Below are 17,912 nucleotides of genomic sequence, written 5' to 3' on the forward strand. Positions count from 1 at the left end.
CCGTTCAATGAAAAGAGAATCTTAGAATTTTGTTATGGTATTGCTTTTCAACCATTTGTCTTAATGCTGAAGAAATTCAAACCTAATCCCTCTGCTCTACAAGCTCTTCTGAACCTTCCTCCTGCTTCAAATATTTATTCAATTTCTCCATTGAGAGGTGTGTTTTCCTCTGTCACACAACATTCAATGCTTCTACAAACTTTATATCAAAAGAATGCTGCTAACATCTCTGTTTGCTTTCTACACCTATTGATCATAGAACAATAGTTTTTAAATACAGGAACAGCAAAGTTGCTGGAAAAGCTCAGCAGGTTTGGCAGCATCTGTGAAGGAGAAAACAGTTAGCATTTTGGGTCCGGTGACCCTTCCACCCACTCTAATAGTTTTAAATTGCTGACCACATCACCAGGGGTTATCTTGTGTGAAAAGTTCAGACAGGTTAGACCTATACAGATTGGAATTTAGAAGAATGAAAGGTCATATATGAGACCCTTCTGAGACTATTGCAGTAGATGTAAGAATGTTTTACCTTGTCATACAGATTTATTTTAAAACAAGTGTTCTCCCATTTAAGACGGAAATGAGGGTTTTGAGAGTCTGTTCTCTTCCCTATAAGCATTAAATATTTTTAAAGTACATGCAGATAGGTTTTGACTGACAAAGAGTCAATAATAGGGTCGCCAGGAAAGTAAGGTGAGGCCAAAATCAGATAAACTGAGGTCTTATTAAATGATCAAGTAAGCTTGAGAGATTAAATACATATGTCTGCTCCAAACTCTTATGTTGCCATACTTCAATCAAAGGAATCAACAATCTTTTCCTACTATTCCTATCAGAATTTTACTTTTTAAAATCTATATTCACCCACTGCTCTCCAGTGGAAGGAGTAACAGTATTTCAAGTTTGTTGTTACAGCTTCTCATTTCTGAATTTATTGTGACAAATCTGTATTGAACACCCCTCATACCATTGTCCTTTCCACAAGTAGAAGCCAAAAAGGCCGAACAGGTCTCTTAATGGTTGTGTAATCAGAGCTTTGCACATTTTTTGATTTTTTGTCATGTCAGTTACAGAGTCATAGAGTCATGCAAAACCTTCAGTCCAACTCATCTGAACGAGCCAGACATCCTAAAATGACCCAGACCCATTTGCCAATATTTGGCCTGTATCCCCGTAAACCGTTTATATTCATATACCCATCCAGATAGCTTTTAAATATAGTGATTGTACTAGCCTCCAACACTTTCTCTGGCAGCCCCATATGCGCACCACATTCTACACGAAAAAGTCTTCCCTCAGGTCCTTTTTGAACCCTTCCCCTCTCACCTTAAACCTATGCCCTCTAGTTTTGGACTCCCCCACTCCAGGACAAAGACTTTGGCTATTCACCCTATTTATGCCCCTCAGGGTTTTACAAACCTCTTTAAGGCCACCTCTCAGCCTCTGATGCTCCCCCAGGGATAAAAACCTCAGCCCAAAAGCATGCAGGAAGTTAGTAAGACCTCTGCTGACAGACCGATGAGCAAAAGTTTCAAAGACAGGATGCCAAGTCATAGAGGCTTTAAGCAACCTGAGTTGCTGCTTGATTTGCATCATTAACAGGCCATTGCTTGGGCAGAGAAGGCGAGGCTCAAATTGGCTTTATTGTCCCTGGACAAGGATAGGAATCAATCAGCAGCAACTTCTGCACTTAATTATCATCCATTGTTCCCTGTTAGGAAGTACATGTGCATGATATTCCTGTGCTAACAATAAAAGAGTAAGGATAATTTTACAGGACTGCAACAGTTCATATTTGTTGCAAGTGAAATTGTTTCTTAAAATTGAACTTTGAAAGATTCCCAGTGAGTGCAAATGTTACAAGCTTTGCTTCACATCAGGTGCTGTTGTATTCCTTTGAGTATGAAGATTACCTCCAAAAAATGATTACACATCAATGAACAGAAATACAGATTAGCACATTGCTGTTGAAGGCCCTATGCAGTTTGAATATTAAGTTCACGTCCTATTGATACAAACTATGCGCTGTCGTTCACTCCTGGCATCATCTTTAAACAAGCTACGTACAAATATCTCATTTTTATGTATTTGTATGTACACCTATCAATATACTTTAGAAGTATTTCATATAGATGCTTTATGTTTGTGCTTACATTATTGCCTTAATGACTTCACTTAAATACTAGATCACACTTTCTCCAGATGTAGAAAATCATAGAATTTAGATCACAGAAACTGGACACTCAACTCATCAGTGCTGCTGTCTGCAGAGACCACCATGTTTTAATTTTTCTCAGTTGCTAGCGTCAGTGCACTTTATTAACTCTCTTCTTCAAGAATCTAATTTCCATTTATCTAAAAGACATATCCTGATTTTGAGCAAGAGATTTGCTCCGATAACTAACCGGTTGCCATGTGAAAACAGGCACAGAAAGAACTGTCTCTTTGTGCCTTTAGAATCAGAAGTGTAACCTTCATAAGTGCTTGCCGCTCTTCAGACTTTTTTGCTTTCTGAACTGAGCATGCTGGGACCTATCCTCATTCTGTCTTTATATCTCTGACTGCTAACTTAAATAGAAAGGAGCAGCTGTTTTTGGGCTGTGTAAGCACCAGTATCTTCTGACATGCATGATGGTATTCAATCAGTAATTTAATCAGTAAAGGACAAGGGCATTCACAACTCGCTTGGAATTCCTGTTAAGACCTAAAATGTGGAAACTGTGAAAGTCTCAGTGTTTGACAGTTTTTTCTCCACCTAATAGTCCATCTGTGTGGAATAAAACCGATAATGTTACATTTCAACATTTGTGATGTCATCTGGCAGTTTTCCACAGCCCTATGACATGGGCTTTTTTCTCCTGATCAGTAAAATGTTATGCTGGAATGTTTCTGCAGGTTGTGACCTAATTTGATTTTTTTTTGTTTCTAGTAACCAGGGCAGCAGCGCCAACTGGCAGCTCTCAGACTGGCGATGCACTGGGTAAAGCACTTGCATCAGTAAGTAGAGAGACTATTGTTCATTTATCTTCCTTTTGTGTGGAAAGGGGCAAGGCTGTGAATGATAAAAGTTAACTTACCTGCATATGTACATTTTCACATTTATGTTTGTTTATGTAGCACCTCAAAATACTTGAGATGGTCTTGGCTGTTCTTAAACATGATTACTTACGGGCACAGCTAATTTAATCCAAACTACTTGGATGTCTGGATAGGATTTGGAATTTTTTAATGGCATAATCTGTTTTTAAGACCGCTGCAGTGGCTGCCTGGCATAATAAATGCAATTGCAATATGTAACTGGACTTTTCAACGCCAGCTTCCAAAGAGACCTGACCTGGGAAGATGAGTTTTATCCAGTTGGATTTTAAACCAATTTGGCACTTTAGCGCTTGGAGCTTCTTTGTAAAGCAGTGTTTAGTTTTAACTCCAAGAAATAGAAACAAGAAAAGACTTTATCCTTGAGTTTTAGAAAAGCATGGCTCATAGAGTGTTTCATTTTTGAAATAAATGTCTTTGCGGGGTGAAAAGCAGAGGTTGATGAAAGCATGATTGTGAAACTTAGAATGGAGTACATATTGTTATTGTGCCAACAGATTGTTCCACTGTGTAGTGAGTCATTTTTTATGCCCAGTGACTTCCTGGCTGCTAATTTCCCCAATCTTAGCTATGCCCGTCTGGAAAGGTAATGATCTTGAAACTTGTGCTGTTGTGTCCATTTTGCAAGCATCCAATTACTTAGCGTCTAAGTTGGTCAGCAGTATTTGTGTGTTAATTCTGAGCTATAAGTGTAGCATCTATTGTACTGGTGCTAATTGGCAAGAACTCTGCAGGACCTCTGCCTGAAACAGACGTTCAAACTTGTGAATACCTATCCAGCAGATTAGGTGTGTGTGTGTGCATCCAGACCAAATTATGAATTTTAAGGAAAATATGATCAACGGGCAGTACATTTGGGTTTGACCATTCCAATAAAGGGAATGCTTACAGCAGTCTAACACTTGGGCATCTCCAAGAAAGTTTTGGCAATAAATAGGCCCACTAAGATCAGATATCTGTAATATGGACATTAGAAGACGGAAGGACAACAGCACTGATGAATGCTATCACTGCTTTAATATATTAAAGCTCTGCATGAATTCCTAGATTGTACTGATTGGAGATCTGCATGAACTGTCTTGAAGACAGAATTTCCACCATTTGTACTTAGTCTGACTGTTCCTCCCCAACTCACTTACCAACATACAGTATTTAAGGACTAACTCTTCATGTGGTAAGTGTGTGGTATATAAAATAATATGTACAACAGGTGTATTGAGACAGAAACAGAAATTGCTGGAGAAACTCAGCAGGTCTGGCAGCATCTGTGGGTAGAAAGCAGAGTTAATATTTCGAGTTCAGTGACGACTCTTTAGAATCACTGAACTCAAAATTTTCTGATGCTGCTTTCTTCCCACAGATGCTGTCAGACCTGCTGAGTTTCTCCGTCAATTTCTGTTTCTGTTTCAGATCTCCAGCCGTATGTTTCATTTTAGATATATTGAGAGAGTGGTTCGAAAAGCAAATGGGAATTTTCAACAGAGGCATCAACTGAAAAAGGAGCCAAGTTACACTGAACCTATAAAAAGCACTGTTTAGACCCCAGTTAGGTTACTCTAGCTCTAGTCACCATTGTCCAGGAAAAACGTGCAGGCCTTTTAAAGGGTGCAGAGCGAATTGATCAGAATCTTTACAAGGAGGAGGCTGATTTAGTGGCATGATCGGGTTGAAAGGCTGGCAGTGTACTTCTTGGAGCAAAGTTAGTATTGGGCAGATTTGATAGAGAAAGAAAAGATGATGAAAGGCGTTGATAAGATAGACAAGGAAAGCTTCTTACTCGCTAATAGTTGAAGAACGTGAGAGTGTACATTTAAGATTTTTGGCAAGAGATGCAGGGGAATGTGAAGAAGAAACTTTCTGCACAAGTGGTAATGAGCTGGATAGTGATGCTGTGGATGTGGTGGAGGTTGAAGCAACCAATGATTTTGAAAGGAAAATAAGCAGTCACTTGATGGAAATATATCTACAGGACTGTAGATACTGAGCAGAGTAGTGGGACTGACTAGTTGCTCCCTGGAAGGCTGACATACAGGTAACTGGCTTAATGGCAATCTGTGCTGTATATGACCAAACATTGCACTAAACTGACACAGAAGTTAAATATATGTGTTAGCTGAATCGCGTGCTCTTTTCTTTGTGACCTATTTGAAATCCATGTTTTAAGTTTGCACTTTAAGCTGTACTGGGTTGGAAAACAACTCGCATCTTTAACACTTTGGAATTTTACTTCAAGGTAACTGTAAATTTGCAACGCATGTAAATGTTCAACAGTGGAATAAATAGGGTGATAATTTACACAGTGTTAAAAGACAAATAAGCGATTATTATTGTGGAAATAGAATGGCCACCACAATGGATAATTGAACTGTGATGATTAGACTTAGTGTCCTGCTAATTCAAAAATATTTCTGTTTGTATTTTAGATCTACTCGCCCGACCACACTAACAACAGTTTCCCGTCAACTCCATCAACGCCTGTTGGATCTCCGCCAACCCTCACAGGTAAAACAATCCACCAGTGTTTCAGGCAAGTTGAATGTCAATGTGTGTGTGTCTTTGGCATTTTTCTTTCCCTCTTGTGTTTTGACCCGAAGCACCATGCATTTAACCCTGATCTCTATTTTTAGCAGGTACCTCTGTGTGGTCCAGAAATGGAGGCCAAGGTCCATCTTCTCCCAATTATGAAGGCCCACTTCACTCTTTGGTAGGTCTGAGAACAAAAATGCAACAATATGCTATCAAAATAAAACTAATTTATTCCGTTTCCACACTGAATCTGGTACTGCATTTGAAATATCTTCCCTGTTGTTTTTTTGGGGATAAATAGATGTCTGCCTTCTTCTCTCTTATTAAATTGCAGCAAGTCTTCAGTAGATTTCTGTATTTAGAAAGTTGCAGGTGGAGCAAAGTTGTAGTATTTTTCAACATATAGCTGTCTGGGAACAATCGAGTTCTGTAATACATATTTGTTGGAATAATGTGAAATTTTCCTCCTTCAAAGTTTATATTTCCTATGTTGAAAATTAGATTAACGTGAAAAGTTTTGAAAGCATGTAGCTGATAAGGCGAGTATGAGATAAGAGGGTAGGACCCTCTCCTTTTTCCACGAGCAACTGTATTCAAAGAGATTGTGAGCAATTTCACTTACGCCCTCCTTTTTGTGGTATAATTTCTAGCAGCAGAAATTGTGGGTCCCAGTCTGTCGTAGGCATCCTTGCTAATTTCATGCCCTGTGTGACACAGAGTTCAATATGGGCATTCTTAAGGATACACTTGCATAGGAGGCAGTACAGCAAAGGTTCAATAGATTAGCAAAAGTTCAGTAGATTGGTTCCTGAGATGCTGGAGTTGAACTGTAATGAGAGGCAGAATAAATTGGGACTGTATTCTCTGGAGAAGAACAAGAGGTGACAATTCAGTAGATTTCTTTTTTTAAATCACATTTTCACTTTTGATTTCCGGATCCTCTTAAAATTCAGGTTCTGAAACTGCTGTGTGGAACCTGATCCCGTGTATGCTTTTCTTGTTCCACAAACAAATGCATTCAATGGAACAGTGAGTAATCCCTGGATTATTGTTTGGTCTACTATAGCATTCATCCAGTAACATGCCACTGTGCTACTGCCCCTTAAGCAGGCATCTGAATGCAAATTTTGAGGCATAATGTAAATGCAATGGTTGGGAAAGTGGTGAGCATTCCAGAACCACTGAAATTTATTTGAGGCATTACATAATCTACTGCATTTCTCTCCGTTTTCCAGCTATTTATACCCACTCATGGGGCATAGACATTCGGAAAATTGACTTTGAATTAACGTTGGGTGTTGTAGCGAAAGTGTTTCATTCTTCGACACTGACATCCTACACAGAGCTCAGTCAAATAAGTTGTAAATTTTAACAGTTGTTATTTATGTTGTGGTATTTCCAAGTTCCTCATTGTCCAAAATTGCAAACTATTGCTTCACTTTAAAATATTTTTTAGCTTGAGAAATGGAAAATAATTTCCTCTGCAGTTCGCATTTAGGAATGTTACTACACTTATCAAGGTCATCTGGTGATTAGTATGTACTTGCATACTCGTATTTCAAAATTTTGGCTCAAGTTTCCTGTCAGTCTTTGGTGAAGGTAAAGTCGCTGTACTCATACTGAACCAGAGGGCTGTTGTCTCTGAGAGAGACGACCGGTGTTAGTTTAACCTGGAGGTCACCACACCTCAAGCAAGGGGAAAGGTTAAGAAGGAGAGTCCTTTATGATGATAACTTAAGCTGGTGCAGCAGTTTAACCCATGCTGTAGGCACCACTCTGCATCATTAACCAGTAAACTGAGCTCATCGATCACTTGCCACCAGTATTCCATGTTAAACAAGACAACTGCTTTAGCTATGTAATAGTTTAGACAAAGCAAATTGTGGACTGGTTACTTCTATTTTAAGCAACCTGTTACTCAGAACCAGGAGGGAAGCAACACTGAATCTTTAAAAAAAAAAGGAGGTCTTGGTAGAATCGCTCATTAATTATACAATATTATTTCTTGCAGCACACTGTTCTGTTGGTTTCCTTACATCTTGAATGTATTCTGAAAATCTGCAAAGTGACATATTGCTTTTATAGCAGTGAAAGGGCTGAATTATCTTTGTGATGGTAATTTTTTGACATGTTTGAAATGTTTTCTGGTATCATGACAACATTTTCATTGCCTTAACATAATGAAACATTCCAAGGCACTTTAAAGGGACAATATAAAAGAAGTATGATGTAAAAGTCACACAACAACATAGAAAAGCACAGCACAGTACAGGCCCTTCGGCCCATGATGTTGTGCTGTGGAATAATCCTAATCCAAAAATAAAATAACCCAACCTACATTCCCCTCAATTCACTGCTGTCCATGTGCACGTCCAGCAGATGATGATAGAAGATGTTAGATCACATGGTCAAAGTGCTAAGGTTTAAGAAGTGCCTTATCAGAGAAGAGAGGTGGAGAGATGGGGGTGGGTTCTCCAGAGCATAGTGACTAGGCAGCTAAAGGGTTGGCCACCAGTGATGAAATGATTAAAATCTAGGATGTGTAACTTGCCAGAATTAGATTATATTGGAGTGTTATGAGTTTGGTGGGATTACAGAGATAAAGAGGCACAGTCCCTGAAGGAATTCGGGGGGATAAAAAAGGACGAAAATTTTAAAATAAAGGCATTAATTTACAGAGAACATATACCTGGGCAAGCGTAGGAATGAGATGAAAAAGATTTAGTGGGAGTTAGCATTTGGACATCTGAGATTTGGATGAGCTCAAGACCAGAAGATGGAATGTGGGTCACCAGAAATTAATTGGAATATTCCAGTCTAGAGGTAGAGAAATCATGAATGAAGCTAAACTCTTGCCACTGTGTGAAATGGTTGCACATATTTGTATGTGACATGATTACTGACTCTCTTGTTTTTAGCAAACCCGAATTGAAGACCGCTTGGAAAGATTGGACGATGCCATTCATGTCCTGCGAAATCATGCAGTGGGGCCATCTACAGCCATGCCAGGTAGCCATAGTGATTTGCACAGTTTAATAGGAGCATCTCATAACGGACCTATGGGAGGCTTGGCAACAGGATATGGGACAGGCTTGCTGTCGGCTAACCGACATACTTTAATGGTAAGACATCAACATTGACAGCTGCCTGAAAATGAATTGTTGGTATTTGAGAATTTAAATAAATGACACGTGCCTATGCTTTGTTATTTTCCAGCAAGTACATATGGAACACAAGCCCTTGCAAACTGACTTTAACTCTTCGTTTCTTAAAAAAAGTACTTTATTCAAAGTATATCTGATCCAACTCAGTGTTGAGAGTACTTTGTTTGCAAAGATAACACTTGCCATAATCAAATAAATTCACATTTATTGAAAGAGAATTTTCAGCCATTTGGCCACAATTTGAATGCAAGATGAAAACTCAGTGTTCACTATATTTATTCCTGCATCAGTCTATTATGTGCTAAGGTGAGCTAATTTTTGATTATTGGATGTGGGTTGCAGTGAGTGGGAAAAAGAAATAAGGAAAGGAATGCTGAAAAATATGAATGAACCATGACTTCTGAATTTTTAAACATGTAATCCCATGGAAGTAGATTTGCAGATGAGCAAAGTCACAACAAGGTCACCAGCATTTTGGATTTAATACATAAATGCATAAGGGTAAAGAAGGGGTGAGTTGGGTGGGAGTGATGTACTCAAAAGTCCAGGGTATAGCTACCTTCTGTCTCCCCACCCACCCGTCTTTGACCGCTCTCACATTCTGATGGAGGGTACAATGGGGTCGAGGTCTCACGTTGGACATTAGTAAGGGTATGGGTTACGATTAATTGATGACTTACTACCTACCCACCCAGCCTCATTGCTGTTTTGCCCACAGCTGGTAGAATGCATTGCAACATGAGAAAACCCTGAAGCTTTGGGCATTGCGAAACTGTGGTGTGATCCTTCTTTGTTTGCCCACTCTACCCCTCCTCATCTACTCTCCTCACACCGATTCCCCGCTTTACCAGCTTTTTAATGCAGCACATCCCATGTGCATGGGCCAGTCTTCCTTGCCCCAGCGACAGCCTGGATTTATCTCTACCCTGGGACCCTCTGTGTCAGCATTCCCTGGAGTTCCAGCAGTGACGACTGCTCCCACGTGTAATTGGCCAGCAGCTGTTTAAGGTGTCACAGTTCCTGAGACCAGAATAAAAGCACTCAACTGTTCCCAGCATTCAGTTGTTGAGAGATGATTGCCAGTCTGACAGCTTGCCATTGAATGTAGGCTTGTTAAATTTGCTGACGGCACAAAGATAGACAACAGACTAAATTGTGGATCGAGTGAAGGAGTCCGCAAAGACACATGGATCAGTTCTGAACGCGCCTGGATGTAAAGTCTAATGTCTCGACTCGTCCACTGTGGCAAGAAGTATAGAAAAGCAGAATGTTGTTTAAAAGAAGAGAGACTTGACAGTACTGCTGTTGTGAGGTATCTGGGTGTTCTATTACATGAATCACAAAATATTGGTATGCAGGTACAGCAAATACTAAAGAATGCAGTTTGACTGTTGACCTTTATTAGTAGGGAGCAGTGGTGTGAAGTGCAAAAGTAGGAAAACTTTTCTGTAGCTGAAAAGGACATTGTTGAGACCACACCCAGAATGCTGTGTGTAGAATGCTGGACTCTTTGGTTAAGGATGAATGTACTTGCAGTAAAAGCAGTTCATAGAAGATTCACTAATTGATTCCTGGGCTGAAGGAGTTACCAGAAGAAAAATGGTTGAGTCTGTCAGGATTCTGTTAGTTGAAATTTTTGATTGCTTTGATTGTAATGAATCTTATTGACAACGGCAAAATTCTGAGGAGGCATGACAAGGTAGTTGCTGGAATGATGTTTTTTCTCATGGGAGGACCTACAAACCAGGGCCACAGATTAAAATTAATTTAACGTGGAGATTAGCACACTGGGGGTGACACATCCTTGGTGCTACATAACACATGTTCACTTGTACAAGATTAGGAAACTGGTGCGTTAACTTGTTTGTGAGTGCAAGTGCTTGTTTTGATGTGAATTGAACATCACATCAGTTCTCATTTATTTTTCCTTTGCTTTCTGTTGTATTTTGTCAATACCAAAATTAGCCATTTACTTTACTCTCATTCCTATCTCTCAAAATCAGTCCTTTTTTTTGAGTGCACAAGCAGGAAATGTGCTCCCATTCCTCCATCATTGACCATGTTTTAGTTACCCACTGGATTTGGATGAGATCCTTTTGTCCTAGTTAATACCTTCCTACGCAGCAAGGATGGAAGAGTCACAAATGTTGTGCTTACTACGTTAATGGTTAAAACCTGCATTCTCCCATATTCTCTAAAAATAGGCTGTCACCCACCTTTCTTTGGCCTGGGAGATAAAAAAGGGTGATATTTGCATTTAGTTTCAGGCGGATTAAGCTCCCCTTTGATGCAGATATCCAGAATCATCAGCAAATATTAAGCACAAGGCTAAGTTTTGTGAACCAGTTGTCACTGCTTAGACCTCAGGATAGCAACAGAGCCTGAAAATACCACATTCTGTAGACATTCAAAAGGCAAAAATATGTAGTTTCGAATGAAATGGAGGCGGGTGCATGCGGTACAGTACTAAGCCTCGTAGTGTGGTACTAAGCCTTACAAACCACAAGAAATCTGGTTCAGTTTCCAATCTGTGTTGCATTAGCTTATTTTAGCATAGGCAACATTTTGCTCCAGTGTAATAATACTGGACATGCGCTGAATCCGCAGGGATCTTTGCTTTAATTGCTCTCAAGCAACCAACAAGAAAATGCACACAAGTAATGATACAGAGTAAGGGACAAAATAAGCTCAGCTTTGATGCCTTCCAAGGTCAAATAGCCTGCTGTCAGTCAATACAACCTTGTATATCAATCCTGGTTGGAGGACTGCTGGCACTTATTGAAAGACATTTCATCTTGAGTCAGTGCCTTCAGAAGAGGAAAGAAGGAATTTAGCAAAAAAAATTCGACCACTTTAGGTCAGTTGCCAAAAATTTTGCAGTTGGCTTCACATCAGCAGTTTGCAGTCATTAAAGACTGTTGCCAAAGTGTTTTATTCTAATATCAATCAATGAAGGAAATAGGTTATGGTCCAAGGTGTTTTTTTGGGACGAGAGAGTAGGGGAGAAAACATGCATTTTTTTTTGTTTTTGAAATGGGATAGCTCGTGAAAGTTGCAGGAATTTTCTTTTCCATGAAAGCTAATGACCTAAGTTAATTGCAAAGGTAAGTGGAAACAGCATCTGTGCATGGTCACTTTAAAGCTGGTTTGGGCCAGATGATGGTTTCCATCCCGATGGTAGAAATCAACTTCAAAAAAAAGAAAATTCTGGGAGAAAGATGCTAATCCTTTCCACATTTTGGGATTTCAGTACTTGAAACAGGTCATAAAGATGAAGCCAAATTCTTGTCAGTAAAGTAACAGTGGGTGGCTCGTAGTGGAAACACATGTTACCAACCAGACGGTGGGAGGATCTTTCCCTCATTGCACACCCCCATACCCTTTTTGTTTTATTTCTTTGTAAACAATGCCTTTTGACTATCTTCCACGCATATGATTAGCAGGCACACATCAGTTCCAGCTGTGTTTGTTTTATGTGGCAGATATTTATTAATGTGTTGTCCTAAAATGGTCTGTTTACATGTTGCCACGTTGTATCATTAAAGTGCGAGCTTTTCTTTAATCAGCACAGTTAATCTATTCGTATTATAATTAGAGAATTTTATGTGGTAAGGAGCTTTGCTTTCAGTGCCCAGCTCTCTCCACCTATCCTGCAGAGAGGACTCTGTGGCTAGCCATAAAGAATGGCCCTTTCTATTTGCAGCTTCAAGCCAAAGCCCAGGTTGAGTTAATCTTACAGCAGAAATTTACCTTCTCTTACTACCACAGCAATTAGAATGCTCAACCACTCAACATTTTACAAAGCAAGAGTTTTAACAAAACTGGCACACACTCATCATTTCCATGTACTCTGTTCAGAAGCAGCTTCTTGTCTCTCAGTGGTTCTATATTATCTGTATCCTGTGCCATTCTTTTAATTTGCCAATAATTTCCTTCAATTTTCAAGCTATCTGACTTTGATGTTCTCTTCACCCCCACCCCCCCACCGTCCCTCTTTGTTTTTCCTTGAAATCATTCATCCACAGTTCCATTTCTTCTTAAAAATGTGACCTGCTCATTACTTTCTGCCTATTCCTAATGATTGTCAAGCAACTTCTTTTGTTTGTTCCTTCCGCACAGTACTACTTCTGTAACATTTTCTGCCCATTAGGTTCTTCCCATTCTCCTCCAAATCCACATTTTGAAATTATTTAGCAAGTCATTCTCCATCTTTATAAAATTTAAGTTTTGCACTGACGCAAATCAACACATTGGCTCAGTAATAGTTCATGGGATATTTTCTAATAGAACATGGAACACTACAGCGCAGTACAGGCCCTTCGGCCCTTCGATGTTGTGCCTACCTGTGAAACCGAACTGAAGCCCAGACCGCACGGAGCAGCAGATTATTTAAAATGAAAGCGTGCATTTGGTTGAATCTGTTTAGAAAACAGAAGAATGCCAAATTTTAGAAAAAAAGTATGGATCTTACTACCAATGCAGTAAAATGGATAAGCCAGCATATGCTTTTTTTAAAAAACACAGAATTTTGAAATCGTGTCACCTTAATGAACATTTGGAAGACTGAGCTGTCTGTATAATTGCAAATCTTTAGTTGAACTGGTAACATCTTATTTAGTTGTTTCTATGGGATATAAATAGCTAAGAATTGATTACTGTATAAACAGGACCTTTATGCCTCTGCACAGTTGTGGGTTTAGTTTTGTGTTTCAAGCCCTCTTTCCATCATTTGTAATTGTGCACAATGGCCGAGACACAATCGTACAACCCTGAAATTAGAGTGATCCACTCAGTTATGCCTTCTGCAGTCATTTGAGAACATGATACATGGTAGGCTCTTTGGTCAGTTTTTAAGTTCTCTACTTAACTGTGATGATCATAGTCGGGCTGTGTGTAGCTTAATGAATGACTAGGTGAGGAGAAAAAAAAGCTCATTGAAACAGGTAAAGGGAAAAACAATACAGACAAAAAAAATTCACACATAAATTGAGTTAGCCTATCTCTTCCATCGAAATGCTAAATAAAATTGTAATTTCCAGAATTTTGCATTAAACCTAAAGAGTTAAAATTATTGCAAAGCTGCCAAACATATATTTTCTAAAATTCTACTGTGTTCTGCATTATAAACAAATTCAGTATATATAGTTACACTCTAGTGATTTATTGGTCTATATAAGTTCTCAAAATATAGCAAGGTATCACTGTCAAGAAGTGGCAACACTGCACACAGCATTAATTTTTGCCTATCTTTTCTTCTAAGAAATTCCACTGTACTCTTTTGTTAATTGTAAATTTCAGATAGAAGGCTGAAAGTAATAAAATAGATGGAGGCAGTTTCCAAAGATTTTCATAGGAACAGTACCAAACTAGATCTTACACGAGTCCATGTGGGGAGATATTAGGATATGTAACCGAAACATTGGTTAAAGATGTTCACTTTAAAAAAGAAAAAAATGAGGTGGAGCAATATATGGGTAGAAATTCTGACCTTAGGGCCTAGAAAGCTGAAGTAAAAGCATAGATGCAGGTACAGCAAAAATCTGGTATGCAGAAGAGGCCATAATTTGAAGGAGTGCAAATCGAGAAGAGCTTCACCACCTCCTTAAACACCATGACACATCGAAAGAAGTTCAGTTTCACGTTAGAGTTTGACGATTGTCAATAACCCAATGAGCCCTGTTTTCAATTTAGAACAAAGAGATCTTATGTTGTGCTGTGAAAGCAGGCTTTGTCATCATGGTCACAATTCTGAAGATGTATTGCTGAGATCTAGGACAAGATTACATGGTACAGGATAGCTGTTATTTTTGTAATGATGCTACTAATTTTTATATTGTTTGTTATTTGAGAGCCAAGGTAGAGGAATAACAGATACAATATTTATATGCAGTGTATATCTCCAGTTGTCAGACTGTGCTATAACTTCATTCATTCCTCGTTTCTTTCTCTATCGTGTAAATTTGAAAATGCAAATTCATTTGGTTTCATACTATGAAATGCACATTATTTAATGATTTATTGATACCGAGATTGGTTTTGACTTAACTTCATGCTAAGCTGAAAACATTTGTTCATCAGTGTTCCTCATTACCACTGTTACATACGTAGCAGCTTAAGCAGCATTTTCCACAGCAGTCCTTTGTTTGTCTTTTCTTTGGCAAATTTACCTTCCCATTCTCTTCCAAATCCACATTTAAATCTGTTCAGCAAGTTGGTCTCTTTGACTTTCCAAATCAAGCTCTTCACAAGTCACTTTTTGAGATGTTTATTCAGTTTTACAGTTAGCAGCCACCTCTTCTAGGCAAATGCAGTCTTTCTCATTTTTTTTCTTGTTCTTTATTTTTTGTGTCATTGATCTGTTCAGGCATATTATGGCATATCAGAGCAAATGGAACTTGAACTCTTCGTTACACCTTCCATCTGCAGAAATTACACTTCCCAAATACCTAAATTCTTGCACCTGTTCTAGTTATCATCTTTTTATAATGTATGAATATTTCTTGGTGATTTTGAAATATGAAGCTTTTTGGTTTTACCAGGGTTCACTTTCATAAGTCCATGCCTCCTGTTACTTGTTTATCCACTAGTTGTCCTAAGTAATTTTACTTCCTACTTCAGTGTTTGCTACAACTTCATGGCCACCAGCAAATTTAGTGGATAGCTGTTATTTGCTTTCAATCTTAATGCCACGTTCTTCTTCTTCAGTTGCTTTTATGATCATTACTTCTACATAGGCATTGACAGGAAGGGGTATTAAACAGCCCCCTTGTCAGCTGCTTCTTCCCAAATAAACATGCACATTGATATAGGACCTTAAACGCATTCTAATAATATCTGAAAGCATTTCATCTCCAATGAAATAACTTCAGAGTTATTGATTAACTTTTACGTAACTGAGCACAACAACAACTTACGCAGAACATCCCTCAGTTACCAGATGAGATAACTGATAAGTCTTTCTTGCAAATTCAGAATTGTACTTTTGAAAATCTACCTTTCAAAAAGAGCTAACACTGCTTTTCGTAGAAAATAGGAGTAAGCCATTCACCCTTCACATCTGCTCCACCATTCGGCATGATCGTGGCTTATCATCCAATACAATGTTCCCCCTTCCTCCTCAACCTTGATCCTCCAGAACCTCAACCTGAGCTACAAATCTTCTCAAAACTCGCTAGCACCTATGGGCGCAATACGCTAAAACAGGCCCGAATATGGGAAACCAATGCCATCCGACAGAGTGCCACCCGCGAACAGCTGTACTTCCTGCATGAATGCCTAAGGAAACAGGTACTAGCTAAATGTCTCAAATACAAACCTCCCCTTAACACCCCACTAGCCAACACATCCAGAACCTTGATCCTTTTAGCTGTTAGAAGTTTATGTAATTCCTTGTTGAAAGCATTCAATGTTTTGGCCTCAATCACTTTCTGTGCCAAAGAATTCTAGAGGCTCTTCACTCAATAGGTGAACAAGTATCTCCTTGTCTCAATTCCAAATGGCCGACTATGTATCCTTGCACCATGACTCCTGGTGATCAGGAACATCCTTCCTGCATTTACCATGTCACGTCCTGTTATCGTTTTACAAGTTTCTATATAACCCCCCCCCCCCCAGCAACCATTCTTCTAAACTCCAGCGAATGTAGTATTAATCGATCCAGTTTCTCATCGCATACAGTCATGCCATCCCAGGAATAAATCCCATAAACAATTTATTTACCACTCATCTGATACTATTGAATTGTTGAGCAATTATTAACTTGATATAATTTCTTAAAATCATTTTCCATTGGGGAAAAAAAAACTCCTGGTAGAGAGTAGGGGAGGCTATTTGCAAATGGTGGCCACTAATGAAAAACAAAGTTGCTCTCTGGGTTTGCTGCGATTTTCTGCATTGGAGATGAGAAACAGCTGGGCTCTGTTTGTAAAGCTGTTTGGGTGACAGTCTGACTTGAGACTGGGGAGCTGAGGTCATTACTAAAGCAGGTGCCTGGGAACAAGTGGAAAGTCTACACAGACTGATTCAATTCACACGAGGGTTAGAAGGACTGCTGTTTCTTTAGCAAGAATGACAAGTATGCTGGAAGAGCTCAAAGTGCTTTTCTTTTCCCCTTCTTTTAATTGTGTTTATTAGCCGTTTCTAAGATCCTGCTTTATTCCAATAAATCTATCCGAATACTTGACAGGATAGCTTTTACTTGAAATTTCACTGAGGGTACAGTGTGCTTCAGTGATCAACTTTGCTCTAAACTTTTAGTCTTGAATGGCTTCAGTATTTGATAGACTTATTTCAACATAAAGTTACACAGATCTTGGGGTGTTACATATGGAGCCAATTTTATTTGACGTAAGTCATGATTTGTGTTCTAATGCATTTTCAGTGGTCTAATCCGTGACATATACTATGCAGGCAGGTTTGAACCTTTGAGATTATTGCTTTTCCCCAGTTAATTTACCCTTCCTTCTCACATCCACATAGACTGTGCACCATTCCCTGATCCTGAGCAGGTGTGCATTGCCCCAGTCTCTGCTATCGCCTTTTGTTGAACTAATTTCTTCAACACATTCTTCAGTTTCATTTTGTTTTCTTCACACTCTAGAGAGTACTTTAGTTTCATTGACTTGTTTGGATAGCACAAAGGAAATAAGAGAACAATTCATTGACGGTGGTGTACTAGACCCTATCAATATAAAAATTGTAAAAACACATTCAGTACAATTAGCCAAACCTGGTTTTGCTGTAAATTTAATAGATATCTATCTCCAAAGATTATTTGTGCACTTTGGTGTTTTGTGAAAGCACCCTTCATAAGTAGTTCAGCATGCACTTGCTATCTCAACAAATTCACACAATTAGCTGATTGTGTTCAGCACACATTCTTCCATCTGCTTGTGCATAGAGCAACTTCAGAAAGAACAAAATATTTGTATATCCAATTCCCCCCCCCAATACTCATGAAAGGAGTTCAGATCTCAGCGATTGCAGATGATGTAGCCATAAACAAATAGGAAACAGTAATGCTTTTCACATCCTTGGGATATCCAATATACTTCATAGCCAAAGATTCTTTTCCTGTTCATATTTTGTTAACCCTGAGAAGCGAGGAGTTTATTAGGAATGCTGGTG

The 17,912-nt window shown here is 38.9% G+C and overlaps 1 protein-coding gene across 23 annotated transcripts in view; it reads left to right on the forward strand.

Annotated features, from left to right (window-relative positions):
- Window positions 1–17,912, forward strand: part of LOC125457292 (transcription factor 4-like) — a 610,802-nt gene that overhangs the window by 544,192 nt on the left and 48,698 nt on the right. For 21 of the 23 annotated variants that reach the window (XM_048541370.2, XM_048541332.2, XM_048541341.2 and 18 more), the window contains 4 exons: window positions 2,930–2,997; window positions 5,520–5,598; window positions 5,724–5,800; window positions 8,541–8,744. In XM_048541370.2, coding sequence (XP_048397327.1) covers window positions 2,930–2,997; window positions 5,520–5,598; window positions 5,724–5,800; window positions 8,541–8,744 — 428 coding nt within the window. The remainder of the gene's footprint in view (window positions 1–2,929; window positions 2,998–5,519; window positions 5,599–5,723; window positions 5,801–8,540; window positions 8,745–17,912) is intronic. The other 2 variants (XM_048541323.2, XM_048541472.2) reach the window with 1 other exon arrangement.

This window comes from Stegostoma tigrinum, chromosome 1 (genome assembly GCF_030684315.1).
Source record: "Stegostoma tigrinum isolate sSteTig4 chromosome 1, sSteTig4.hap1, whole genome shotgun sequence".
NCBI classification, from domain to species: Eukaryota; Metazoa; Chordata; class Chondrichthyes; order Orectolobiformes; family Stegostomatidae; genus Stegostoma; species Stegostoma tigrinum.